The following is a 27,465-nucleotide window of genomic DNA, read 5'->3' as shown; positions in this document are numbered from 1 at the left end:
TTCAGAGTGGTAGTCTTTAAGGGGTTGAATAATTATGTCAATGAAGAATTCACAAAAGAAACATTTACTACTGTATTACAAAACTAATTGATGTCATTTTAGTTGCATATGGTTCTTTAAGAAGTCCTTGTAGGATTTCATTCTGAATACAATTACAAATGTACACTAAATTCCCTAAAACCATTTACAGCATTGGGGGTTGAATAATTTTGAACACAACTGTACAGTGCAATGAAGCAATTAAAACATATCTTATTTATAGTGCTGTCCAGTTTGGACTATAATATTAGTTTTTCAAATAATAAACTGCTTCTTTCTTTCTCACTTAAAAAGTGAAATTGCAGCAAGGCTTTAAAAAAACAGGGATTCCATAGTGGCAGAACTTCTGGGTTAATATGTCGAATCTCTCAGCTGAATTTATTGAAGATTAAATTTTATAATGAACTAATTCAGTTAGTTTAAAGGTGAGTGTATGAGCTTTATTTAAACAAGGTAATGTCTGCTTTGCAGTCAAGGATATTTACTCATTTTATATTGTACCGAGATGTTGACCTGTATCTGTCTACACACAAGCAAAGCCTGCTTTCAATTTACAAATATATGACAGCTAACTTGCTAGGAACCACTGTGCCTAGCAAAACCTAGCATTATTACTGTTACATTACACCCAGTAACCATAATCATTAGGGGGCAGCAGTTTGTTTATGGCATTTTAGGCAGTCATGGAGATTGGTTAATCTTAGCAAAGTAAGAAAATCAGAGAGGAAAAGTAGAACAAATCCTCCAAAATGTAGCTTGTTCATTGAAATACACGTATAGACTCAAAAAAAAAAATACTGGAAATAAAATAGAATAAAAATTTAAGAATAAAAAAGAAACAGTACCTTTACACAGGGGGGCATGGTGATGTTGAGGTTACACAGCACATGCTGTGCATCTTCATATTTGGTGGACTTGCGGAGGAAAGTCAGGAATCCTGTGGATTCCTTATTGCTGTCTCTTACCTAATAAGCCAAGATGGGAAGACAGGGGAAGGAACAGATAGAAAGAGAGCCAGAGACTCAAGAGGAAAAGATGTCAGAGATGACAAAAGAGTGAAAGTATATGACAGAGAAAGAAAGAGGGTGAGAGAGCGAGAGAGAGAGAGAGAGAGAGAGAGAGAGAGAGAGAGAGAATTAGATAGCTCGGCCACCCAGGGATGACTTATACAGGTAGACGGGGACAGGGGACGGGGAAGGGATGGAAGCAGTCCGTAGGCAAGCGAGAGGAGAAAGATTTACCTTCACATTTACCTTGTCGTCTGTGTGATCAGACAGTAAGAGAGTAACCATGAGAGAGAAAGAGAGAGACAGTAAGACAGACATACCGACAAGCAGGCAGAAAGGTAGGCAAGCAGGCAAGCAAGACAACGTTTACAGCTACACCATGGTGACTGAAAGTACCACAAGAAGCCACAATAACAGAGAGAAATGGACAGGGATTTTGACAGAGAATGAAGCTGGAAAGAAGGAGAGGCTGGTGGGCGAAGAGGTCACGATTATAGATGGTTGTGAGAGATAAATAAAAGTGTGTACACAAAATGAATGAAAACCAATTCATTCATAATAGACACAAGATATGTTGCTGGGAAATAATAAAGACTTTGACACTGAGAGAGACAGATAAACGGACCTTCACAGAAACAGGAAGCCTGTTGTCTCTGAAGGCCTGAAAACTGAATGTGCGAGGTTGCTGTGTGGCCTTCCTCACTGGCACAAGGCTTCCAGAGCATTCCAAGTGCAGCGGCATCCCTTCCATTACCTGTTTCAAAAGAAACAGAAATAAAAAAATAAAAAAAATGCAAATAGACTGTAACGTGAGAATGTGTCAGAGACACAGAAGGGTGAGTCACCTTCCAATATAAAACACACACAAACACTGCCAGTTGATAAATATGATTCATATATTTAATCTTGAAATTACAAAACCATTTAATATATTAGCATTCAACACCAATCATACAAAAAAATTGTTTATATACCAACATAACGAGTCATATCTATGCCACATGCTAAATGGGTTGAAGCATATCAACACAGTGTGTTGGTAGTCTATGCAAACATGATTTTTATGTTGTACCACAAGTCTGTTTATGGCAGTTTATTTACATGCATGGAAATAGTAGTATCGATTTTCCTATTTTGTGTGTAAATAATAAAACACTAATAGGTGCACAGGTATAGAATAATAGTCAACAATATTCATGTGTAATATATAGTTCTTGCCTTTTATGGTTTATAGACATTACTTATGAACTCTACACACTACATTGTTGAATATAATGACTGTATTTTAACATAACATTTTCTCCTGTACACCAAAATAACATAGCAGAAGGTAAGTCTTCTTCTTCTTTCGGCTTCTCTTATTAGGGGTCGCCACAGCAGATTATCTGTCTTCATACTACTTTGTTCTCTACATTTGCCTCTGCAATTACCTGCATGTCTAACCTCACCACATCTATAAACCTTCTCCTTGGCCTTCCTCTTTTCCTCCTTCCAGGCAGCTCCATCCTCAGCATTCTCCTACCGATATACTCCATGTCCCTCCTCTGAACATGTCCAAACCATCTCAATCGGGCCTCTCTCACCTTGTCTCCAAAGCGTCCTACATGCATTGTTCCTCTAATAAACTAATTTCTAATCCTGTCCATCCTCGTCACTCCCAACGAAAACCTCAACATCTTCAGCTCTGCTACCTCCAGCTCCACCTCCTGTCTTTTAGTCAATGCCACTGTTTTTAAACAACATCGCAGGTCTCGCCACAGTCCTATAAACTTTCCCTTTCAATCTTGCAGATACCCTACTATCAAAAATCACTCCTGTCACTCTTCTCCACGCACTCCACCCTGCCTGCACTCTTTTCTTCACTTCTCTTACACACTCTCCATTACTTTGCACTGTTGACCCCAGGTACTGAACTCCTCCACCTTCACCACCTCTTCCCCCTGCAACCGCACCCCTCCACTGCCCTCCATTTCATTCACACACATGTACTCTGTCTTACTCCTACTAACTTTAATTCCCCTTCTCTCCAGCATGTACCTCCACCTCTCCAGGCTCTTCTCTACCTGTTCCCTACTCTCACCACAAATCACAATATCATCCGCAAACATCATAGTCCACAGAGACTCTTGTCTGACATCGTCCGTCAACCTGTCGATCACCACTGCAAACAAGAAAGGGTTTAGAGCTGATGCTTGATGCAGTCCAACCTCCACCTTGAACCAGTCTGTCGTTCCTACTGCACATTTCACTGCTGTCACACTGTCCTCATACATGTCCTGCACCACCCTCACATACTTCTCTGACACACCTGACTTTCTCATACAATAACAACATAGCAGAAGGTAAGTATTAGTCAGTAAATAGGCCATGTGTGGTATAAATATGATGCCCTGAGCACATGTCCAATCCCACAATGAGCTGACCTCTATGTCTCGGCTACGTGCCACCTCGGTGAAGTTCTCATGTAGCTCCAGGGTTTTGTCCATTTTGTCGTCGGTCATGCAGTAGCAGCGCAGGCGGCCCTCACGCGCCTCGTTCATCTTAGCAAACACCACAAACTTGGCCATGTAGGGCACGGCCGTCAGTTCCCGGTACAGCAGGTTGGCAAAAGTCACAGCTTCTGCTGTCCGAGGACAGTCGGCTAGCCAGAACCTGCAGCAAGAGGATACGGAGCTCTGAGCTTCCAGAACACTTAGCCTAGGTTGTCAAACTGTATACAGATATAACAATATAAATTTAAGAGAAAACTTCAAAACATTCTTTTTCTTAATACATATAGCAGATGATCTATGTTATATATGAATTTGGAAGCTGATTAACAACTCCATATGTCTTATGAGATATCTAGTTTTAGCGGACACCCTGAAAGCCCTGCCCATTACATTTTTCAGCTGGTGCGTATGATTTACTTGATGTTAGTGCCTAAAAGTTGTTGCATATTTAAATAGGAATGTATTTGAGGTCATTAATGTTTATATGTTAGATATATAATTTGTAAACAAACCATACAAACAATTGTAGAAACTTAGAAGAAAATATTAAGTGTTTTAATCCACCCTCAGCAGAACTACACATTATTCCCCTTGATGATTGAAAGGTGTGTCAGCTATTAAGGTTTCCATTATTTATACTTGTAGACTGGTTGGCTGTGATGTAAAATGTGTAAATAATCTATTGTTAGTGCTTTGAAGTAAATCTCACCTTGCTGACACATTGGTGGTGAAGTTGGCACAATTGTTGGAGTACATGAGTTTAGTGGTGCCAGTGATGTCCTCCCACTGAGCTGAAGCTGTACCACCTGTAGGAGTTCACACATTTTTGTTAAAAAGTCTGTGTATTTTGTGGTTTCGCTTTAAAAGCAGCACCATCTGGAATCACCATGCTTAGGCTATCTTTATCCCTGTACTCTTTTCCAGGCTGGGCACCATGAGGCAGTCTGTTTCAGCTTTATCCAAAGCCTTGGCAGGGTTAGCATATCAAAGCTGGCTAAGGCCAATACACACTGGAATACAAGCTAATCTTCCTTTCATACATGCGCAAATCCTTTTATCAGAGAGCATAATGTGAGAACATATGTCAAGAACCAGAGTGTACCAATGACGCTACAGAGGAGGCGCAGGCTGGTGGTGTCCCCTTCACCAGCATCGCGTGGACTCTCCCTCCATGAGGGGGGTAGGGGGATGCGCAGGCCGATGGGCCGATGGAACTTGCGTCTGCGTGGCTCCACCGTCACCACAGGGCTGAACGTGGCCTGATTCCCTAAGTGCCGAGTCAGCAACTCGTCTGGGATGGGCTGAGCCTGGAGAGGAGACATAGAGATAAGAACTTAGAAGATGAGTGGGGAAAAAACAGAAGAGTAACAGAAGGGAGGAGATGAAAAATGATCAGATGATATGAAAGGCACCTTGGTGCAAATAAAAAGAAAGAGACTGTGAGTTTGTATCCTTTGGGTAAAATGAGCATCAAGATCAAATGTCATGTTCAGTATATCATAAACTATGTTTAATTGTATAATATAGTTGGCCGTAGGAATTTATTTTTTATTTTGGAATATATTGCACAAATATTCTGTGTTGAATGTGTGAAACAAGACCTCAAAAATTCTTTCTACCATGTTTAAACTAAAAATTAAAAGCTTGTGTAAAATAAATACCCTTCCAATATAATGTTTTGTATAAAAGACAGCAAATTTTCCAGAAATATAATATTCAACACACAGAGAAACAAACAGTAGAGAGACAGTTTTAAGCATGTTTTTCCTACATTGTATATATTGTATTTGCTTCCTTATTCTCCTTAATTACATAATGTTTTGACAGCAGTAAACAGGCAAACTGCTTAATTAAGTAAAGCAAAGAGGAAACAAGCCAACATATTATGCCAATTGAACTAAATAAAGCAAAAGTAAAGGCCACTAAAGCTTATTAAACTTTTCAAAATGTAGACTGGAGAAATCACAGGTGAACAGGAACACAAAAACACACTTTGTGATCGATGCAAAGCAGAAAATAATAAGTCTTGAAAGCTTCCTATACCTGGCCAAAACACCACAAATTAAAAGGTCAACACACTTGAATGAAAAATTCACCCATCGTGAATGACCAGCTTAGAAACCTTTATAACCACGTGATCTTCAATGTTGTCCGGGGTAGATTTTGTAATGAATATCTTTTCTGTCTGTTTTTTTTCTTCTACATGATGGTCTATCATTACTTCAACTATCTGCAGTGCAGGGCAATCCAATCGAGCCTCCACTTCATCTCTGCCTACACAGAGCGACTCAACAGTTCTTTAAACCATTAGGGAATCCAGTTGTACTTCAACTTTGTAAACGCCACTTAAATCAAATCAGCATCCAAAGCATCAAATTTAATCGACAAAATAATGCTCATCATCTTGTAAACTACTAACTGCCAACTCTGGTTTTTGCTGCATTTCCACATCAGTGTAAAAATCTCTGAGGAAGTCCAGAACTGAGACGAGGCTGCCTTTACCTCTAGTGCTGCTTTAGGCTATTACCTTGATGGCACCTCAACAGAATGTACTTTGAATGGTTCTACATACAATTTGTAATGGATTGTGCAGAGGAAAATACCAAAGGCTGGACTTTTTCTGGACTCATAAAGGGGTCCTTTCTTTAAATAAAGTAGAATCCATATAAGAGTGCATGAACTCAACTACCATAAGAACCATTGAATTTCTGGATTTTTTTGGGTCTACATAAAGCAGCATTAAAAAAAATTAGAAAAAAAGATTGTAATAAGTTTGATGGACCAAAAGATGAACATGAAGAAAACCATACACAGATTCTAAGAGGAATATTTTTCTGGTATGAAAAACTGAAGTAAAATATAACTATGCAAATAGAAAATAAAGAATTAATAAACCAATCCTAAAAATCGTTTCTCACCTGCAGGCCCAGTCGCACTCGTTTGGTGACTGCTGTCTCAGGGAAGATAGCCTGAACCTGGGGGACCAACTTACTGATCAGCTGACCACCTTCTGGACCAATCAAATCACTCTCTTGCTGAACACGCGACACCACCGCAAAGTAAAGGGGGAAATCAGTGGAGATGATTCTGCGGATTCTTTTCTTCTCTAGCTCCTCTTGAATCTCCAGATCTGAACAAAAAAGTCTGGAGGTAAGGTCTGCACTGAAGTGATGCACCACACCTAGTCTTTCAGTGGAGTTCTTTACACTCTACTAATTTTATTAAAGAAACCCTTTTATATGCAACATTTATGGATAATCCTGATGAAACACACAGGCTGCAGTGAGAATGCATTAATAATGAGTGAGCCTTACCTTCGTCCATGCCATTCAGAATAGTCTCCAGCATGTTGTCGCCATATCGGCTTCGGTGTTCTTTCCAGACTGAACCATTCTCACTGCGCAGCACCACCAGCTCTCGATCACCTCTTCCCAGTGAAGCAAAGTGAGGAATTTCCACAATAACTGGCCTGAAATTCAGAATTTGAAGCAATTCATATTATCCCAAAACATCTGCATATATGTTGCAATCTGAATGAATGTTTAATACTTTAAACTTTTATATTTGCTAAAAATCAGGCCTACCCCAGGAACTGCATGCTGGATGGTCCCAAAGAGATAATGCGTGAAGCAAGGCCTTCTCCCTCCACCAGGGGAGGAGGGGTTGTGAGTTTCTGTGGTTTGACCAGACGGCAGGTGATGCGTGTTGGAGCAGCACAGGTACGAGGGGGTATGATCACCCGCAGGCCATTGTGTCTGCTGCCACGCATAGACCCACCTCTTGCATCCACCATAAAACTCACCAGAAACCTGTCAACCAGCAATCAATGAACACATTAGTTTACATTTTATACCACTAAACAACTGACATTGTTAAGTGTATGATTCAATATGGTAGCGTATCTCCACTAACCCAGTGTGGATGGGGCTGGCCACTGGGCTAACATTGTCTGAGGTTTCTGTGGCAGGACTACTGGGGATAAGAGAGTCCTCATCATACTCCTTAGGCAAAGGGATAGGAGTGTGCTGCAAACACAGGACATTATGCATCAGATACACAGTCAGATCATCCCGTCTGACAGTGTCCAATCTTTTTTATCTATTGATCTACACTGTGAATGAGTAAAACAAACTAGTACTTAGAACTAGTACTAGTATACTACATATAATTAGAAACATTCAGGGCAGAAATTTCAATAATTGAGAAATTATTTTATATGCAGATATATTGTGATAAAGGTAATATTAGCCCATAAAATATGGGTGACTTAATTTGCATACACCTCTGCCTCAATTCTACACTTTTAGTAGTATGTTTTATAATGAAAAATGTACTTAAGATATCAAGCAGAATTTGAGGTATTACAATCCACCAGAAATGAGAATACAATTTAAATAAAGATTAAAAACACGGTTTGGAAAATAATTTTTAGTGGTTACTTATTATGAATGTAAACCTACAAATCTAAAATCAAAAATTTCATTGTTAAATCTAAGAATTAAATATTCTTCCTGGTAACATTAAGACAAGGCAAGAGAATTCACACCAGTCCCATGCACTGCATAATTTATAAATAGTACATTCACACATTCAGAAAAACAGACAATATAAAGGAAACTACACAAACAATACGTGAACATCACAGCGACCAGAAATCCAGAAAATCAAAACTCTATATCTATACCACAGGGGATGTTTGAAAAAGCAAGTTGTATAAACACCAGTTTGTGTGGTAATTGCCAAAGAGCTCAATTTTGTCTGACTTATCCTTAAAAACATTCTTCAGTTCAAATTTCCCATAGCATCTCAAAACAAAATGTATTTACTCTACATTTTTGTCCATTTCAAGGGTGCTCGTAAATATGAGGCTAAGTGACAACTCCAAAAAACAAACAAACTAGTACCTGGTCAAGCATGACAGTTTCTGGAGATACACATGGAATTCTGGGAATAGCAGGTGAGTAGGGTCTAAAGAGAAGTAGAGATGTTATTTTAGTTATTACTGATATTGATCTCTTAGGTATAATGAACATGTAGACATTTGACTAATATTAGGTTTCAGAATGATCTTAAATATTTAGCTGCTTTTTGGATTAGCACTCAAAACTTACGTTGTGCCCATTCCACTCTCAAACTCCCTTAGAGATTTTTTTGGTGAAAGAAAGTCGTCATCTTGGTCCTTCAAGTCATCTAGCTTCAGGTAGCGAGCACCATCCATTCCCAACAGCTCATCGCCTACAAATTAGAACAACAACAGTCATCAGTTATCTAGAGTAATGGTGTAAAAAAGGGCCAGGAAGGAGACAAAGAAAATGATAGGACAAGTGAGAAAGGTGGAGAGAAGTGAGAGCCGTGATTTAAGGAGAGTGCTGTTGTTATTCCAGCATTCACCACTCGCCATCTTTCAGACACAAGCATACATCCAAGCAATGGAGTTATACACACAAAGAACCAATGAAAAACATGGTGAAAATAAAAACACTGCATTTAAAAGAGGATAGAGTAGAGTGGTTTAATTATTGAGGTCCATGAGGATGGAAAAACAGCCACTGTGTTTGTTCAATTCCTAGGAGCTATCTGTTGAGTCAAATGAAGACCATTAGTCAATTAGGCATTTTATGTTCATTAGTCGATTTACTGTCAGTCCTGTAGTGGTGGGATAAGAGACAAATTCTGAATGATGGTCCCACAAACATGTGTTAGTGCTGACAAAGAAAAAAATCAAGTCATGACCACATGGTGATGAGGAACCCACACTGTTGTAACACAGAGCCATAGATCCCAAAATAGAGCAGCTAAAACTCAGCGTCAGACAGAATGAGAGTGTTCGAGATGCAATCACATGATGTCAGGAACCACCGACAACCGGACAATCAAGGCAGAGACGGTTATACAATCCTACCTAATGTTAGCGGTGCAGCTCCTGGAGAAGAGAAGGAAACAGCACAGTTCAGAGTAGATCATTAGCATCAATAAATCCTTAACCTGTATGCTAGGAATAAAACTCCACTGCATTCGTGTGTTGATCAAACAGGTCCCGTCTTCAGAGATGGTCTGACTGTTTTTCAGCCTATTCACTCCTATAGACATACTATAAACGCTTCCAGTAAGTTTCTATCTATTGAGTATTAGTATTAGCTTAATCATAAATAGCTAGCAGTCCACCAAGGGTTTGTCTTTGGATTTGCTAAACATAAGTATGATAGACATATGTGTATAATCCCTGAAAAACCTTTCACTTGGTGACCTTTCTAATATATGACAATTTTAAATTAAAAGGCTTTCCAGAGAGAAATAAGTCTCTTGGCTATATTTGGCCCAGATTCCACATCTGTCAAAAAAGTGTTCCTAGACATGTAAAATTTAGTAAGTAATACAATTATTTCAAAAATGACATGGCAATGATTCTATGATGTTTCTTTATCTCAGCTTTCTGTTTACATTGTATATTTGAGGCCCGAAATTGAACAACACAAGACTGACAACAAGACTATCAACTCAGCTACACCATTCCCCAATCACAAAAGTACGCTTAGTTCAATAAAGAATGTAAAGTCAAGCTGATTGTTATACTTTCACTGCAATTATTTTGCAATGTTTTAGATGCTTGACTACATATGGGCCATTTTTAACTCAGTTACACAAAGGCCATTGCAATAGTAAGCCCTTAAGTTATGTATCTAAAGAAGGGTGTTCAATCTTTTACAAAATGTGTCTGTGTGGATGCAGGATTTCATCCATGTCAAATTGTAGACACACTTGATAGGTAATTGAAGATCAAGATGAACTGATTTAACAAGTTAAATCAGGTTTAAGGCTTTAGACCAGGGATCTTCAGTCTTATTTAGAAAGGCTGGCCCTTCGTGGCTGCGGGCTTTCATTCTAACCAAGCAGGAGCCATACCTTGATTCTGTTGTTGGTCTCCAATCAGGTGTGGTTTCAATTTAGCTTGAATGAAGCCTGTAGCCACAGTGACCTTTGTGGATAAAGCTAAAGTCTCAATAGATTTTACAGGAGGCAAATTTTTTATTTTTTTTTACTGCAGAAAAAGGTGATAACCGGATATAACAATGTTAAAATATACTATAATTTGTCTGTGTATGCAGCAACACTATTAACCCGGCAGCTTTTTTATATGCAGATTGTTCATTATTTTTAATGCTGTGCTGTGTAAAATGGGATGCTGGGCCACCACAATAATCAGTGTTTCTTTAGCTTATATTTTCTGAAGAGGTGTTGTGTCAATCTTACATTCGTTACTTCTTGTCACATGATATGTACAAACTTGAACTTTGACACTCTGAGCTTCTATTTCCGGTGTCCATTGTCTACATGCGTTGAATAGGAGTCAATGCCCCTTGCTTGGCTGAGGCTCCGTTGGAAATCACTCAGTATTGGTGTTACTAGGTGCAGGTAGCAACACTACTAGCTTAACTCCATGTTTTGTAGTTTGGCAGAAGCTGAAGCTATTTTCAAAATAATGTAACTCTTTCAGTAATTTGGAACCAGGACCGTTCACAAGCAGCTACACAGATCTTTCCATTTGGCATTAACCAATAAAACATTTTTTACCCTGTTCCCTCCCAAATTGTAATTTGCTAATTCAGGCTAGATCTCTTCTATCACAACAACTCAGGTAGGGTGGAAGCTAACACATCTTTTCTCTGACACATAAAGCCATGAGGTTACATTGGTACATTGACATGATTAGTTAATGTCGCTCTGACTGATAATGGATATTTAAAAAAAGCATGTTAAGAAAAGTCTCCCAAATTTACTAACTTTTAATGGGTATATTTAACTAAGTTAAACTGTTTTCTTTACTAATGCCAGACTGGTTAGACTAGTATTGATTGCATACGGTGACTGAACTATGTTTTATGTTGTTTATAATAGCACAGCTGCTTATAACATGCTCAAATAAGTAATAAAATTTTCACCTGAATACAGTACATCTTAAAAAATTAAAACAAAAATCAGTAGAAAAAAAAGGTTTTGATTATTGAGTAGCTCTCGTTACTTTGTTCTTATTTGGCTTGGATCCTTCCACTTTAATTGATTAAGATTTTAATACTTTATCTCTTTATTTATTAAAACCATTTTCGACCGCTGTGGAATGATTTACAAATAAAATCCCATAATATTTTTTTGTGAGACACCCTGTATGTTACAGCTGGTTAATAGAAATGCAATATTAATTCTTATTCATAGTAGATTTGATTGTAGCAAACTACTGTAACAAAGTCGTTTTTTCTAAAACCTGAAACATGAAAGGCTTGCACAAATTACAACTGAACAGTAGCTTTCCCAATACTACGCTTTTACCATCCTGTTAGCCAAAATCCATGTGAAGCACATTACTCACCCTCATCCTCTGAGACATCTAAGATCTCATCCACCGTCTCTGGGAAACTCATGCGATGCTTATCAGTGGTGATCTGAGAGAGAATAAAAATAAAAAACAATGAAGTGGAAGTGATAAAAGCAGACAAGATCAACAGAGACATGGGACTTTTTAACATCATAGAAAGTCACTGATGAAATAAATAACTTCAAGTAAGCACTCACTACGGACACAGATTCCTCAGTCACTAACTTGAGGACATCAATGACAGAGATATATCCCAGTCGCTTAGCGATGCCCAAAGGCGACGTTCCATTCTGCCACACAAGAGACACACAGGTTAGACAGCATGTGGCCATCTCTGATAATATCCCATACAGCAGCACCACACCACATCTTTAACTATTCAAACCAGCTACACTTGATAAAAAGGATTAAATCAGCATGGTCAGCATCAGTAATTCATTTTCTTTTTAAACATCTGTTTCAAATTTAAACCCTGGAACATATTATGGTCTGAAGATCAATATATCCAGCAGGTTTTTCCAAAATACAACACCTGGCAAGATGACTACAATAAAATATTAGTTTGATTGTGGCTTAAAAAATAAGCACAAATGTAAAAGAGTCAAATATTAACATGAACAAAATGAAACAAGTCCTCACAGTTGTGATCTCATTAGGCAGAGCTCCATGTTTCAGGAGGAGAGTGACGATGTCTGTATGACCTTGCTGGGCTGCCTGATGGAGTGGAGTGTAGCCCACCTGAGAGAAAGAAAATTTAAGGACACTAAAACTTGACTTTAGCTTCCAAACATGTTGGGTAGGTGAAACAGTGAATTCAAGTTGCCTCTAGATGTGTGTGAATGTGTGTGCATTAGTAGCAGTGTGAAAATGAATGTACACCCCCTTTGAATTCTATGGTTTTATGTATCAGAACATAATAATCATCAAGTCCTTATCAGGCCTTAGAATAAGTACAACCTCAGATGAACAACAACACATGACATATTATACCGTGTCACTATATATTTTGTAAAAGCTGTGTGTAAAAAACTACGTACAACTAATGGTTTAATAACTTGTAAAACCAAGTGTATTAGCATTAACCTGATGTAGTGTGGCTGTGGCTTTGGCTCAGTCTTCTTTACAATATTGCATCAGTTCATTTAGTTTTGCACAGCTGTCTTAAAGTCCTGCAACAGCAATTCAGTCAGGTTGAGGTCTGACCTTTGGCTGGGCCACTGCAACATCTTGTTTCTGTTCTTTTTCAGCCATACTACTGTAGATTTTGTGGTGTATTTGGAATTATTGTTAGGTTGCATGACCTAGTTTTACCCAAGCCTTAGCTGTCAGACAGATGGCCTCACATATGACTAGAATACTTCGGTATACAGAGTGGTACATGGCCAACTCAATGACTGCAGGTCCTTCAAAACAAGCCCAAATCATCACTGTTCCACAGCCATACTTGACATTTAGTATGAAGTGTTTGTGCTGATATGCTGTGTTTGAGTTTTGCTAAATGTGCATTAAGGCCAAACATTTCCACTTATGTCTTAATTATTCAAAGGACACTGTTCCAGAAGTCTGGTTTGTTCTGATGCAACTTTGCAAACCTAATCCTTGCTGCCATGTTATTTGTAGAGAAAAAAAGCTTTCACCTGGCAACCCTTCCAAATACTTTTTCAGGGTTTCTAATTGGACTAATATGAATTTTAACATTTAACATGGTAACTTAGGTCTGTATAGTCCAAGTCTGTAACTTTTGCATTTCTTTTGAAATGTACTGAGCATTGTACAGTCTGACGTTGGGGTAAATTTGCTGGGGCATCCACAGGATTGTTAACTGTGGAATGTGTTGCAGTTGTGAATAAGCTTTTTGTGGAATGATTGATTTTACATTCTTTGAAAATGGCCTTATAACCCTTTCCAGATTGATAGGCATCAACAATCTAAAATCCTTACCGATGATTTTCCTCTTTGGCATTGTGTCGACACACACCTGAATGTTCCAGACCAGCAAACTGCTAAAACTTTTATAAGCTTTTATAGAGGTGGTCACGTTTTCACACACTACTTTTTATTTTGGCTGTATTTCTGTAACATACATAATGACTATGTCATGTGTTGATGTTCATGTGAGTGTGATACGGACCTGACCGTTGATATATCCTGGTATATGAAACGATAGAATTCATAACTTTCAGTTATGATGCCGTGTATTAGAAGATAAAATGTAGTGCAATTGGCATGGATTTGATTTATGACAATGTATTAGGAGGGGTTGAGTTACAATGATGTAAAGTATAAGTTAAATTATTTAAGTTATAAAAAAAAAATGTAATACAACATATTGGGTGCAAAAGAATTTGATGAAATATATCCAAAATGTTTGATTTATGATGTTATGCAGTGTGAAGTGTTTATGATGTTCCGTATGGGGAAAAGGCTATAGCAATAATCTGATTAAAATCTTTTTTAAATGTATTTTGCCTGCACTTATGCCTCTGCTGTGCATCTAAGTCTATAACAAACCAGTGATTATAAAACTGTAAGTGTTTCAGTGATGTCACATGACTGAAGGTTAAGACTTACTCTGGTCTTGCTGTTAACATGTGCTTGTTGTTGTAGAAGGAACTTCACCATCTTTATGTTGCCATAGTGACATGCTACATGTAAGGGTGTGTATCCCATCTGTGACCAACAGAGTAAGAGATTATAACATTAAAAGTTTATACAAATTAAAAATAAAAGAAGAATAGAAAGAAGTTTGGTTGAGTCCATGCACATGATAGCTTTAGATTTCTGTTCTTGGATGACAGGAGTGAATCTTATGTGTTCCTTCACTGTTGTAGCCTATCTGCCTCAGGGTTCAATATATTGTGCATGTTGAGATACGTTTCTGTACAATTCACTACGATTGTAGAGAGTAATTAGATTTACTTTATCCTTCCTGGCAGTTTGAACAAATTTCCACCCACAGAACTGTCACTCACTCTACGTTTTTATGTTTCTACCATTCCGTGTATACTCTAGAGAGTACTATGTGTGAAAAACCCAGGAGATCAGCAGTTTATAAAATACTTCCATGTCAAAGTTGGTCACAGAAATTACACTTGTTCTTCATTCTGGTTATTGATGTGATCATTAAAAACTTTTGACCTATATCTGCATGATTTATTGCATTGCACTGCTGATTGGCTGACTGCTTGAATGCGTAGGTGTTTCTAATAAAGTGGATGTGAGTGTACAAAAGATAAAGCTATACAGATAATGCTGTACCACAAGGAAAGAAGAAAATTGCCAAAAAAATAAAGGCATTAATATCAGCCTTCACAGCGTAGTGTCTCCAGTAAGAATGGAAGGTCAATGTTGCCCCAATATGACAGTGCCTCAAGTGGGGCTTCTATTATGAGAGTATTGACTGAGAGGTGAGAGAATCCACTTTGGGAATAAGAAGTGTCTGATAAAGGGTCAGAGGTCAAAGCTGAATTGCCACAGCTTGCTCATCAACTCCAGGTTTCACTTAGCTTCATTAAACACTGCATTGACACAGGAGCTCTTTCTCACAAATATCTTTGCTGAATTGTACAGGTTTGTGAATGTAACACTGACATGCATCATAGACGTGTGTGTGTGTGTGTGTGTGTGTGTGTGTGTGTGTGTATGTGTGTTTACCCTTGAAGCTGCATAGACTGAGGCACCCTGCTTCACCAACATGTCTGCGATGCCTACATGCCCCTCCTGAGCAACCAGGTGCAGTGGTGTCAGACCGCTCTACACACATAACAGATATTACATGCAAGTTTTAATGAAAGGCAAGAATTTCTTAAATAAAAACACACATTTTTATAATACAATTAATTAAGTAAATATAATATAATATAAAAGTTAAATAAAACGCTTTAAACTGTTGGATATGAGAGAAAGGGAACCTTAAGATATCACACCTTAACTTTATTTCTCAAATATTGGGCCCAGGGTCCAAATTAAAGTGGACTAGACCAATATTGTGTGAATTTAAGACATATGACAAGTAGAACTTATCACCAAAGGTCTCACCAGCTATGATTCCACTGCCAATAAATCTGGTCTTGTTACTAGTTGGTTGGTCCAAATGCTCCCTTAAAATCTACTTTAATCTGGGAAAATAGAATAACTATTGCAGATATTGCATTGACCTTGGACTGATCTTGCTATGTCCCTGAACTTTTATTGATTACATTTATTATATATATCATGCGAAATTTTGTCCCAAAGTATTTTTAATAAGTGCTCCATGAGTATAGGTTAATAAATATATGAAATATCTCAAAAACATGACTTAGATCATATAAAAAAATGCATAATAACTAACTTTGTGTTTCATTGAACATCAAGGCAAGACTGAATTATAAATTATAATTTTAAACAAATTGTAATAGGTGTGGCCTAATATTGTAATGACTGCTTAGGGGAGATTTAATTTAGATACATGAAAGGAGAAATACAGACATCTGAAATTCACTATATATTACCATCACAAATAATAACATTGTACTGCATATTAACCAGTTAGGACAAGACTGAGTTTTATCTTTAACTGGACTAATTATTTTACACTTTAAAGAAATCGGTGGTAAATCTGTCAAGTAAAGTCAAGCGAAGAACCTTTTTTTTTTCAACCATATATAGCTGACGCAGTACACAGTGAAATTTCTTCAGAACCATGGTGCAACATAAAACAAGACCTTGTTCCCGAGGTTGACGTTGGCCTGTTTGGAAATGAGCAAGGCCACCATGTCAGGCCGTCCCTCTTGAGCAGCCAAATGGAGGGGCGTGATGCCTTGTAGAGACTCCACATTGGAATTAGCTCCAGACTGTAGCAGACAGCTGGCTACCTCCAACTGGTTCTGCTTAGCAGCAATGTGTAGTGGCATGTATCCATTCTAAAAGAGTGAGAAATGTATTCTGATTTAACATCTCTGTATTTCTGGGTTTCGAAATAAAATTAGCTGTTTTAATATTTTTTTAATTTAAATATTATGTATGTATTTAAATAAAATAAAAAACATTTCAATGTTAAGATGATTCAAAATATAGAATCTTTTTTTATTTTTGCATGTTTGCAAAACATTTTGGCTGAATGGGACCTTATTGCAAAAATAGGGCTCTAAATAATAGGTGACATTTATAGTATTCTCACATGTATTCAGTGTCTTATTAAATATAAAAAATAGAATAAAGTCCTTCTTTTGATTGATTATCAGTGTAAGTAGGTAACATGTCAAATAGTGTTCAGGCTTACTGTGGACTACAGATTATATAATGTTGCTTTCTTCAGGGAGCCACTGGCATTCAGCCTGTGTATTGGAGGCTTAAATAAAAAAATAAAATTTTTGAGTGGAAATAATTTAAGAGATAAAAAAGTCACTCGTTTTTATGGGTCAATAGGAAACAAAATTTAAAAAGAAATCAACACGAAGAAATGTACTTTTGCATATGATCATAAAGTGCAGCACTATGCGTCTGTATGTATGTGTATGTGTATGTGTGTGTATGTGTGTGTGTGTGTGTATGTGTGTGTGTGTGTGTGTGTGTGTGTGTGTGTGTGTGTGTGTGTGTGTGCGCATTACTCTAGCTGTGCTGTGTGGAGATCCGCCCTTGCTGACCAGCAGCTTGACCACATCCAGGTTGTTGTGATGGACAGCCACGTGTAGAGGTGTTAGTCCATTCTGTGAGAATAAAAAACAGACATGTTACAGGTTTCATGACACACACACACACACACACACACACACACACACACACACACACACACACACACATATCATGTAGTTTGCCTGCATTACCTTTCCTGCTGCATTTGGGTTTGCTCCTCTGTCCAGAAGCAGCTCTGCCACATCTACTTTCCCATACTTGCATGCCACATGTAGAGGAGTAAAGCCTTTCTGTTTGTCCAAATAATATTAGAAGATAGTTTATATAAAAAATTATACAGAATCATAAAATTATCTAAAAATGATGAAAAATTTGTTATGAAATGATTTGGGAATAAGTCTTGAAAATCAGTGATATACAGTAAACATATTCATATAATATTAAGTGTCAGTAACAAGCAATATATTTTAGCAACAATACAACACAAAAACTATTAAATGTAAAACATCTGAAGGTCTCAATTTATTCCTTATCCACCACATTTGTGTCATATATAACTGTACCATGAAAAATAAATCTGTTTACCTGTTTAATATAATTCAATGAGCAAACATTAAATGATATAAAATTAGTTCAAGTGCAACAGTTATATTGCGCTAAATTGATATCTGTGTAGTCATAATGTGAGTTAAGAGAAATAAACATATTTCTGATATAATTAAATGGAAATCAGAAAAGCTGAACTACATGTGTTTTGTGTAAATCCATTAGCAGATATGAGGGGGAAAAGAGTAGAGACAGGACAAGACTAACCTTAGTCATTTTGATTTGCTGGGCATTGCCGTCTAGGAGAATACGTGTTGTATGGGCGTGTCCCTCACGGGCGGTGATGTGCAGAGGTGTGTGTCCAGCTGTAGTAGCTGAGTCAGGATTAGCCTTGTGTTCTAAGAGCAGCTTGACCAGCTCTTTATGTCCCATCCGAGCTGCACAGTGCAGTGGCGTCTGATCATCCTGCACAGAGAGATAAAGGAAAAGGGATATTTATAAACTTTGAAGATGTTCTAATGAGACTTAATTAATGACGCTTACCCCTACCTTAGCTTTAGCATCCACCTGGGCTGAGTTTTGCAGCAGGAACTGAGCCACCTCGCAGTGTCCTGCCCGAGCAGCCATGTGCAATGGAGTCTCCACTTTCTGCAGGGACATAAACATTGTGTTGCATTCAATATCACATAAATATGCAATTTCAGATGCAACACTAGTTTGTTTATTCAGTTGTCACTAGTTACTCTTGTAACCACACACATGGTCAACATTAAAAGTGCAATAGGTATTTATCTTAATTAGAATTACAAATAAAATAGAAACTATTGGTGTGATTTAAGCCATAAAAATATAGGAAGAAAAATATATAGGAAGAAAAAACAGAATTAACACTGGTAGAGCTTTGCAAAAGTAAGTAAGTGGGTGAATAAAGGTAAAAAGGGTAAAGCTTGTCATAGAATTTACTTCATTTGGTTTACAATTTTATCGAAAGTGAATCATAGCTGCTACAGGATAAAACTGAACAGATCTTTTGTACACCTTTAACTTTAACTTTTTTTTGTTTTTAAACCAGTCCAGAGTTTTATGTATGTTGGCCCAAACCTTGCTCTAGAAAATGGACTGTCTCCGAATATAAATAACTGGATTTTTACATGTATATTGTGTAAAGATATATATATATATATATATATATATATATATATATATATATATATATATATATATATATATATATATATATATATATATATATAGATTGGCAGAAATTGTTTGGTTATTTGGTTAATGGTTACATTTCATGTCACAAAACCTTGTTAGCTATTACAATTAAATTGATATGAATAGTTCTGTTTTGCAACAAAAAAAACACTGCTGCTAATCAGATATTAAATGCTTAATGTTAAGTATAACTTGTTTGTTTGATTGTCCTTATTTCAATGTATGATAGCAGTTTGTACAAAGATTTTTAAACAATGTTTATGTGTATTTAAAGTTCAAATAAATTGAGACCAGAAGAACCTGCTCACCACGTTAGATGCATTGGGAGAGGCTCCTCTCTGCAGAAGACATTTTACTATGTTGAGGTGTCCCATAAATGCAGCCACATGGAGTGGAGTTAGACCAGACTGAAAGAGTACAAACAAAAAAATCCCCACTGATGTTTTCAGTCCTACAAAAGGCTGCTGCAGGCTTTGAGCTCTATGTCAAATAGGACTGAACTACATTGCACTGAACGGTAACATGACATTACTATTGCATAATATAATGGTCAGGAGGACATGGCATTTTATTATAAAAGTGATATCTGACCTCAGTCACTGCCTCCAGAGATGCTGAATGCTTGAGCAGTAGGTCCATGGAGCGCATGTGGTTCTTCTTGCAGGCAATATGTAAAGGTGTAAAGCCATTCTGGAAAGTAAGAGAGCCATCATAGATAGGGTCATCAAGGGACTCTTTGTAAGGTCTCCATACAGGTATATATATAATATTGACATGGGGCAAATAATTTGGCTAAAAGAAACAGAAAATATATAAAATGGCTTACCAGGGCACGGGCATTAGCCTTGGCTCCTTTGTCCAGCAGAACCTTAGCCATCCGGTGGTGACCACAGTGTGCTGCTACATGCAGAGGTGTCAGGTGGTCCAGAGTGATGTCGTCAATCTCAGCATTGTACTGCAGAAGCTGGCGAACACAGTCCATGTGATCACCTTGTGCCGCCATGTGTATGGGAGACAAGCCGTTCTGCATGATGACAGCACAGACAGACCAGATCAGTCTAGAGCACCATTACAATCATACTATCAGCTTCTCAAATGTAGAGAAAGCCCAATCTATGAGGTCAGTAGAGATACTAGTAAAAGCAATTAACAAATAATAACATAAAACTGCAATTATTGCAAGTATGGTTATTTTCATGAGGACAGACATTTCAGCTGACAATTCATTGTATTATGTCTGCAATTAATATTTGTATACTATATATACATATATAGATAGATAGATAGATAGATAGATAGATAGATAGATAGATAGATAGATAGATAGATAGATAGATAGATAGATGATAGAAAATATATGTATATTTTCTGTACAAGAAAATAATTAAAATTTACTGCAACCTTATTTTTGATTACTGTTTTTTAATGTAAAGTAATTAGTAATTAGTGATTAACTAGAAAATGTGAAATTTAACTAACAGCAGTTAAATGCTTAGAGTAAAAATCCTAGAATGAAAACAGTTGTAGTGAATTTTTCTAATAACGTTCTATCAAATGTCTGTATACTTTACACTTTCCTAAAGAGTTTGTAGTATTCATACCAACTAACTCTCATAGTACAGCTACAAATCAAAAATCTTGTCTATGATAATTGCACATAGGCTATAGATGTGTTACTTAGAAAAAAAACTCAGGTATCAACAAGATAATGGTCATAACTTATTAAAATCCAGAATTATGTGCAAGGCAGGACTATACACCCTTTATAAAATGTCAGTCCTCATAGAGAACCACTTACACTCATTTATATCTAGGGACAATATAGCAGAGTGTTTTCAACTACTAGATATCACTATTTGAACAGGATAGAAGTGCTTAGTCACAAATCTGTATTTATTTATTTATTTATTTATTTATTTATTTATTTATTTATTTATTTATGTGTTCTATTGTCACTTCAGTATACAGCAAAACTGCACAGAACTGCACAAAAACATATATATATATAGACCATATAGTATACCAATAGTTAGCAACAGAAACCAGATTGTTGTTGTGAAAGTAGCTTTTGTCCAGAAATGTATACAGCCTTCAATATGTAGCTTAACTGCTGAATTACCTTAGTCTTGGCCTGGATGGGAGCTCCCTGGTCTAAGAGGATCTCGATGACTCGCACATGGCCATTCCTGGCAGCACAGTGTAGTGGGGTCAGCTCATCCTGACAGAAATAAAGAAAAAGACTGATGTATATCTATCTATCTATCTATCTATCTATCTATCTATCTATCTATCTATCTATCTATCTATCTATCTCTCTCTCTCTCTCTCTCTCTCTCTCTCTCTATATATATATATATATATATATATATATATATATATATATATACACACACACACACACACACACACACACACACACAAAATTGCACATATAAATATTTATTTATTTATTTATTTATTTATTTATTTATTTATGCTTTATGCTGCAGTTTACAGTTCCACTGCACCAGTTTCCTTAAAATAGTTTTGTGTAAACCCTTTGACAGTACAGTTTCGGAACATTTCAAGGAAAAGGAAAATGTAACTTTAATCAATCATCCCTACACACCACTTTGCATTTGAATCCCAACTTGAACTGTACATACGAAATACCTGATTTACTCCCAGGAGGACATAAATAGGTCATCCTCTGTAAGCAAGACATAAATAACCCAGCAGTCTAGTTTGCAGAAATTTCATACTGTATCTGATAAATGAACCATCCGCAAGACTGCCATTGTTGGAGGTATTAACAAAAACAAGCAAACAGATATTCTACCTTTGTCCTGGCATCTATCTGTGCTCCTCTGTCCAAGAGTAGTCGTACCATAATCACGTTTCCCCTTCGGGCAGCAATATGCAAGGGAGTAATGCCATTCTGAGATCAGCCATTAAAAAAGGACAAAGAAAGGTTCATTTAGTCATGACTTAAATTTAGTTTTATCCAATAACAGGGTTTCTTAATAGATTACAGGCATTTTTCTGATACCAAACAGTTTCATATGCAAAAATAAGAGAACTTTTATGTTTAACATAAGATGATTAACCTGAGATATGTCTTTCATAAATGTTTAATCATCATTGCAGATACAACACAGTTATTAACTAAATTCTGAAGAGTCATCTTGCGACAGTAAAATGGCTGTATATTATATATAAAACGAAAAGGTTATATTAACTGTTAATGTTTGCTGTGCTGTCATGGGAAGATTTCTCACAATGGGGAATGCAATTCGACAGTGATGTGAACAATAAATGAGATGGAAAAGAGCACCAACCTTTGGCGTGAAGTTCACATTGGCTCCCCTGTTTAACAACAGCTGTGCAACACTAAGATTCTCATAATGTGCTGCGATGTGGAGTGGAGTGAACCCAGTCTACAGGGAAGAGGGTGAGGGAAAGGAGATAGGCAGATACTGAGAAACAAAGATGGCATAAATACTTAAATAAATAAATACATAAATATAAAACTATAATATAAAACCTAATGAGATCAGGATCGGGCTGGATATCAAATTATACTGTTTCCTAAATCCATGCATCAGCAGCTGTAATCAAAGTACACCTGAAAAGAGGATCTTGTCCATGGTCACGTCTTTTTAATGCCAAGCTCCTAAACTGTCAAACACCTGCAAATGGATACACAAACAGACTAATGATACCTTGCTAAGAACGTCTGGATTGGGGTCATTCTGTAGCAGCACAGCTGCAGTGCGCGTGTCATCATTGCGAGCGGCGATGTGAAGAGCGGGCAGGCGCACTTTACCCTTCGTTCCATAGTTAATGAGAAGAGCCACTACGTTCTCATGACCTTGCTGCAAAGCCACAGCCAGTGGTGTGAAGCCATCCTGAGATACCACAGAAAAGAACATACATTACAACAGGCATGCATAGGAGGTCTTCAGACAACCTACTGTACCTCTAAATTATTTCAGGGGAAAGAAGGTAATGTATGATTTAAAACAGCTAGAATCACCAACATCATATACTAATCTGAAATAGAAAAATCTCTCAATTTTATTACTTGTAATTTTAATTAATAATTGAAAAAAGTGCACAGGTGATCAGTGATTGCTCATTGGAAACAATGATGATCAGTGATTGTTAGAACTAACAGTGATCACTAATTGATTGTTGGGAACAAGAGTGATCATCTGTCATTGCAATAATTGGTAATTAGTGATTAGTCACTGGAATCTGTGATTGATAAATTAGAACAATAGTAAACGGTGATTTATCATGTGAAGTAATAATGAGATTTGATTGTTGGGAACAGCAGCAATCTGGTGGCCTGTTATTAATCACTGGGAATAATGGTAAGCGTTATTTGGTAGCAACAATCACTCCGTCAGGATTTAAACACTGGTGGTGGATCAAGCAAACCTGCTCTCATAATTTGTATAACCAGCAGCTATCATGTAGGTTGAAGAACGCATTATTTTCTAAACCCTGCACAAAGGTTTGCTAGATGTTTATACAATTTTTTACTCAAATTAGTTAAAGAATTCTAAAGAGTCACCAAATCTAGCATCAAATTCAGTCCGGGTCTTACACTGGTCTTAAGATTAATAAAAAAAATAAAAAAAAACAGTAGGTGGCAAGTGCATATTGTGTTTTCTCTCACTTCAGTAGGGAGGCTCTGATTGGCTCCATTCTCCAAAAGGAACTTCACTACCTCTAAGTGGTTCTCCTGTGCTGCCATGTATAAGGGACTGAAACCTTTCTGAAAGATAGACATTAAAAAATAAAGCAAGCATCAGCACCTCATATATTGAGACCAGCCCAGAGGCACGATTAAATAAGTCTGACTTTCATAAACTGACCTGAGACTGGGCATTGACATTGGCACCATAGTGCACTAGCTCGGCAACAACCTTCTCTTGACCAGCCAGTGCAGCAATATGTAGTGCAGTATTTCCTTTCTGTAAACAAGAGGAAGGATCGTGTATCCATGCAAACACACATCATCAAACTATATCCATAAACATTTTAATTACCATAATTTCCCAGTTCTGATTGAGCAGTTCATATTTATGGTTTGCATGCCACTTTAGAATCCACAGCAGTTGCCTATTTATCAGTATTTTATTTTATTTTATTTTGTGTGTGTGTGTGTGTGTGTGTGTGTGTGTGTGTGTGTGTGTGTGTGTGTGTGTGTGAGTGTGTGTGTGTGTGTATGTGTATGTGTGAGTGTGTGTGTGTGTGTGTGTGTGTGTGTCAGGTTTTGTGCACTACTCTAATTGATATAAGATAGAAATTTTACCAGTTTTGGTGTAAATGTTCTATTTTAATATTTAGAACAGTTTAATCATTGGTAAAAAAAAAAAATTTGTAACTTTGCTAAAATGGTTGGTGTCCTTTGTAGAAGTGTTACACTTGTTTGCTTATTTGTTCGGGTTTTCCGGTAGAAGAGCCATTACACCAGCTGCAGTAGGTTAAACATCGGTTGGAATTTTTTTTTTAAACAGCATGTACGTTTTTGTGGTAGACATGAGATAACACCTGTTATAGTAGTTTGCCCATTTGTTAGGGTTTTATGGACACCATAGGCATCTCATTCATACACTATTTTGCTTATTATTAGTGGGTTTACTGTAGATGTAATTCTGCATATTCTTCAAGACTTACTGTAACAACTACAATTACAACTGTTACTATAAATAAAATAATCTAAAGTAGAAAGGAATCAATGCTATATTTAGCCCACGATACAGTATATTATTTGACTCATTGCCTACTGTATAGTACAAAATACCTTTGTAGTGCCTTCTAGGTCAATCCCATTGTGCAGCAGCTCCAGCACCATCTTAACATGACCTTCTTTTGAAGCCAAGTGCAACCCGTTAAGTCCATTCTGCCAACAAACAAAAGCAAACAGGTTCTGATCTGTTCAGCATGATGTACTCTTACCAGAGCCACAGTGCTCATATTTGAGTAAAAAAATATCATGCTGTGGAAGTAAGGGGTTTTCATTAAGCAGTGAGTAGAAAAGTGTATCTGGCTGAGAAAAGAACTGAGTTAATTGAAGTTAAGTAGTGACAATTTGCTCTTAAAGGTTTGTGTGTGTGTGTGTGTGTGTGTGTGTGTGTGTGTGTGTGTGTGTGTGTGTGTGTGTGTGTGTGTGTGTGTGATGCTGATCGTATGGGAGGTCTATTTGCTAAAAAATACTTGAAGCTTCTTAAATTGCAATGCCACATAGCCTAGATTTGGTCCATACAACAGCTGTCATGTATGGGATCAGGCTATAGTCACACACACACTCATGTGACTGTCAACTGTAACTTTTTGGGTACCAAAGCATGGGCAATTATTCAGGAGGGAAGCAGACGTGCTTATATCGTCATTAATTACAGCCATTTTCTCATTACAGCACACCAATAAAATGGTAAACACAGCTGCACTTATATAAACATGAATTCACAAATAGGGACACATTCTCACACAAACAGGGTTATTCTAAATGTTAGAGTTCATTCATTTGTATTGCTCAATTTGTACTGTGCCAGCTGAACAATTCAAGATTAATGTTATAGAAACTACAATATTGTTACAGTTTTCAATATTCTCACAACCAAATTGACATTTCATTCTATGAATCAACAGAAATGCAGCTATAAACATGCATGACATTGTGACTCCTGTTCCTACCTGATTGGCTATATTGATGTTTATCCCATTTTTTATGTGATCCAGAGCCTTGTCCAGATTACCTGAGCGTGCCGCACGCAGAAAGCTGGTCGAAGTGTCCGCCTGTTTGAGAGAAATACAGATTAAATATCTGGCAAAGGAAAAAATGCATTGTAGCTAACGCACCAGAGTATATAAACTAAATGATTCGATTTTGACCAAAATACACATTCTAAAGTACATTTCCTTTCCTGATTATCGCTGGTCCTAGTTAGGTTTCTCTGGCTATTCTTCTGGTAAATGAAATCAAAGCAAGATAACCAAATTGTATATATATATATATATATATATATATATATATATATATATATATATATATATATATATATATATATATATATATATATATATATTCATAAATGAGATTTTATGATTAGCAGCCCACCACTGATTGCTGCATTTATGCATAAACACAAAATTACACTCTGTTCTAAATGTTCTGACTGATCTTGCACAGTTTCATATCTTTACTGTCTGCCCTGACCTTTTGTGTTGTTCACTTCAATAATACTTCAATAATAAAATAATAGTTCAGCAGCATGATAAAATCAGTATCTCTGTATGTAAAGCTGCTGGTGTCATTTCTCTTACCTTCTTGAAAACTACAAAAAACACAACAGAATATAATTCTAGCCCATTTTCCCATTTTTAACCCATTTTTTCCCTATTTTTTTTTGCTTCCTTCTCATGTCAGTTATGGAGAATTTTCTTTCCCCTGACCACCACCACCATCTCTCTCTTTCTCTCTCTCTCTCTCTCTCTCTCTCTCTCTCTCTCTCTCTCTCTCTCTCTCTCTCTCTCTCTCAGACATAAAGCTTTTTCATGGCTTCTCTTTTCCTAGTCATATATAATTGTTATGCATAGCTGGTCTGCCACTTAGGGTTGTTTTTCAGTTCTCTCTTACACAATAGCTTTGATTCATTTCTCAGCTTCTGAATGATATGTTTCTCATTATTCATTTATTCCATATTAAAGTACTTATGGAGAGCAGCTCCATCTAATTTTCTCATGAGACTGAATTATTGGAGTCAGAACAGGGCAAGAAATCAATGAGCAGAGGGAGGGCAGAGTTAGCTCATATCAAGCCTGGGGGAGGTTTGACTCAATAAATGAATGAATTTGGCCGGTATGCTTAGACAACACCTCTGCTTTTCAAGACAAATTCTCTCTGTTAAGATCTTCAAATCTGAGTCTTAAAGTTTATTTTCAAACTGATTTTTACTAGCCTAGCAAAAGTGTTGTAAGAACTAATCCCAAAATTTATCCCAAATTATGTTTTAATGAGGTGTTAAGATTTTAAACATTCATATTTAAAATTAAGTGGTACAACTTGAATATAAAATATATAATTTAACCTTATGTAATATGATATAATACATGGAGGCTGCAGGAACAGAGCAAAGAACAATGCATAGCCATTTGAAGCATCAGAAAAACCCACTGAGCCCAC

At 37.0% G+C, this 27,465-nt stretch overlaps 1 protein-coding gene across 4 annotated transcripts in view; it reads right to left on the bottom strand.

Annotated features, from left to right (window-relative positions):
- The window catches only part of ank1b (ankyrin 1, erythrocytic b), an 88,863-nt gene that overhangs the window by 26,352 nt on the left and 35,046 nt on the right, over window positions 1–27,465 (bottom strand). For 3 of the 4 annotated variants that reach the window (XM_046867640.1, XM_046867644.1, XM_046867643.1), the window contains exons 2-34: window positions 25,977–26,078; window positions 25,084–25,182; window positions 24,152–24,250; window positions 23,953–24,051; window positions 22,991–23,176; window positions 22,607–22,705; window positions 22,108–22,206; window positions 21,409–21,507; window positions 20,116–20,313; window positions 19,881–19,979; window positions 19,598–19,696; window positions 18,621–18,719; window positions 18,339–18,536; window positions 17,717–17,815; window positions 17,501–17,599; window positions 16,616–16,813; window positions 15,564–15,662; window positions 14,481–14,579; window positions 12,549–12,647; window positions 12,107–12,199; window positions 11,904–11,976; window positions 9,441–9,461; window positions 8,650–8,773; window positions 8,443–8,506; window positions 7,451–7,563; window positions 7,123–7,347; window positions 6,853–7,007; window positions 6,457–6,668; window positions 4,641–4,845; window positions 4,248–4,344; window positions 3,470–3,698; window positions 1,672–1,800; window positions 885–1,004 (exon numbers count right to left, since the gene is read on the bottom strand). In XM_046867640.1, the coding sequence (XP_046723596.1) occupies window positions 885–1,004; window positions 1,672–1,800; window positions 3,470–3,698; window positions 4,248–4,344; window positions 4,641–4,845; window positions 6,457–6,668; window positions 6,853–7,007; window positions 7,123–7,347; window positions 7,451–7,563; window positions 8,443–8,506; window positions 8,650–8,773; window positions 9,441–9,461; window positions 11,904–11,976; window positions 12,107–12,199; window positions 12,549–12,647; window positions 14,481–14,579; window positions 15,564–15,662; window positions 16,616–16,813; window positions 17,501–17,599; window positions 17,717–17,815; window positions 18,339–18,536; window positions 18,621–18,719; window positions 19,598–19,696; window positions 19,881–19,979; window positions 20,116–20,313; window positions 21,409–21,507; window positions 22,108–22,206; window positions 22,607–22,705; window positions 22,991–23,176; window positions 23,953–24,051; window positions 24,152–24,250; window positions 25,084–25,182; window positions 25,977–26,078 (4,128 nt within the window). The remainder of the gene's footprint in view (window positions 1–884; window positions 1,005–1,671; window positions 1,801–3,469; window positions 3,699–4,247; window positions 4,345–4,640; window positions 4,846–6,456; window positions 6,669–6,852; window positions 7,008–7,122; window positions 7,348–7,450; window positions 7,564–8,442; window positions 8,507–8,649; window positions 8,774–9,440; window positions 9,462–11,903; window positions 11,977–12,106; window positions 12,200–12,548; window positions 12,648–14,480; window positions 14,580–15,563; window positions 15,663–16,615; window positions 16,814–17,500; window positions 17,600–17,716; window positions 17,816–18,338; window positions 18,537–18,620; window positions 18,720–19,597; window positions 19,697–19,880; window positions 19,980–20,115; window positions 20,314–21,408; window positions 21,508–22,107; window positions 22,207–22,606; window positions 22,706–22,990; window positions 23,177–23,952; window positions 24,052–24,151; window positions 24,251–25,083; window positions 25,183–25,976; window positions 26,079–27,465) is intronic. The other variant, XM_046867641.1, reaches the window with a different exon arrangement.

Source organism: Silurus meridionalis, chromosome 15 (assembly GCF_014805685.1).
Source record: "Silurus meridionalis isolate SWU-2019-XX chromosome 15, ASM1480568v1, whole genome shotgun sequence".
Classification (NCBI taxonomy): domain Eukaryota; kingdom Metazoa; phylum Chordata; class Actinopteri; order Siluriformes; family Siluridae; genus Silurus; species Silurus meridionalis.
Note: the sequence above shows the minus strand (reverse complement) of the source record. Positions and strands in the feature narration are given on the sequence as shown.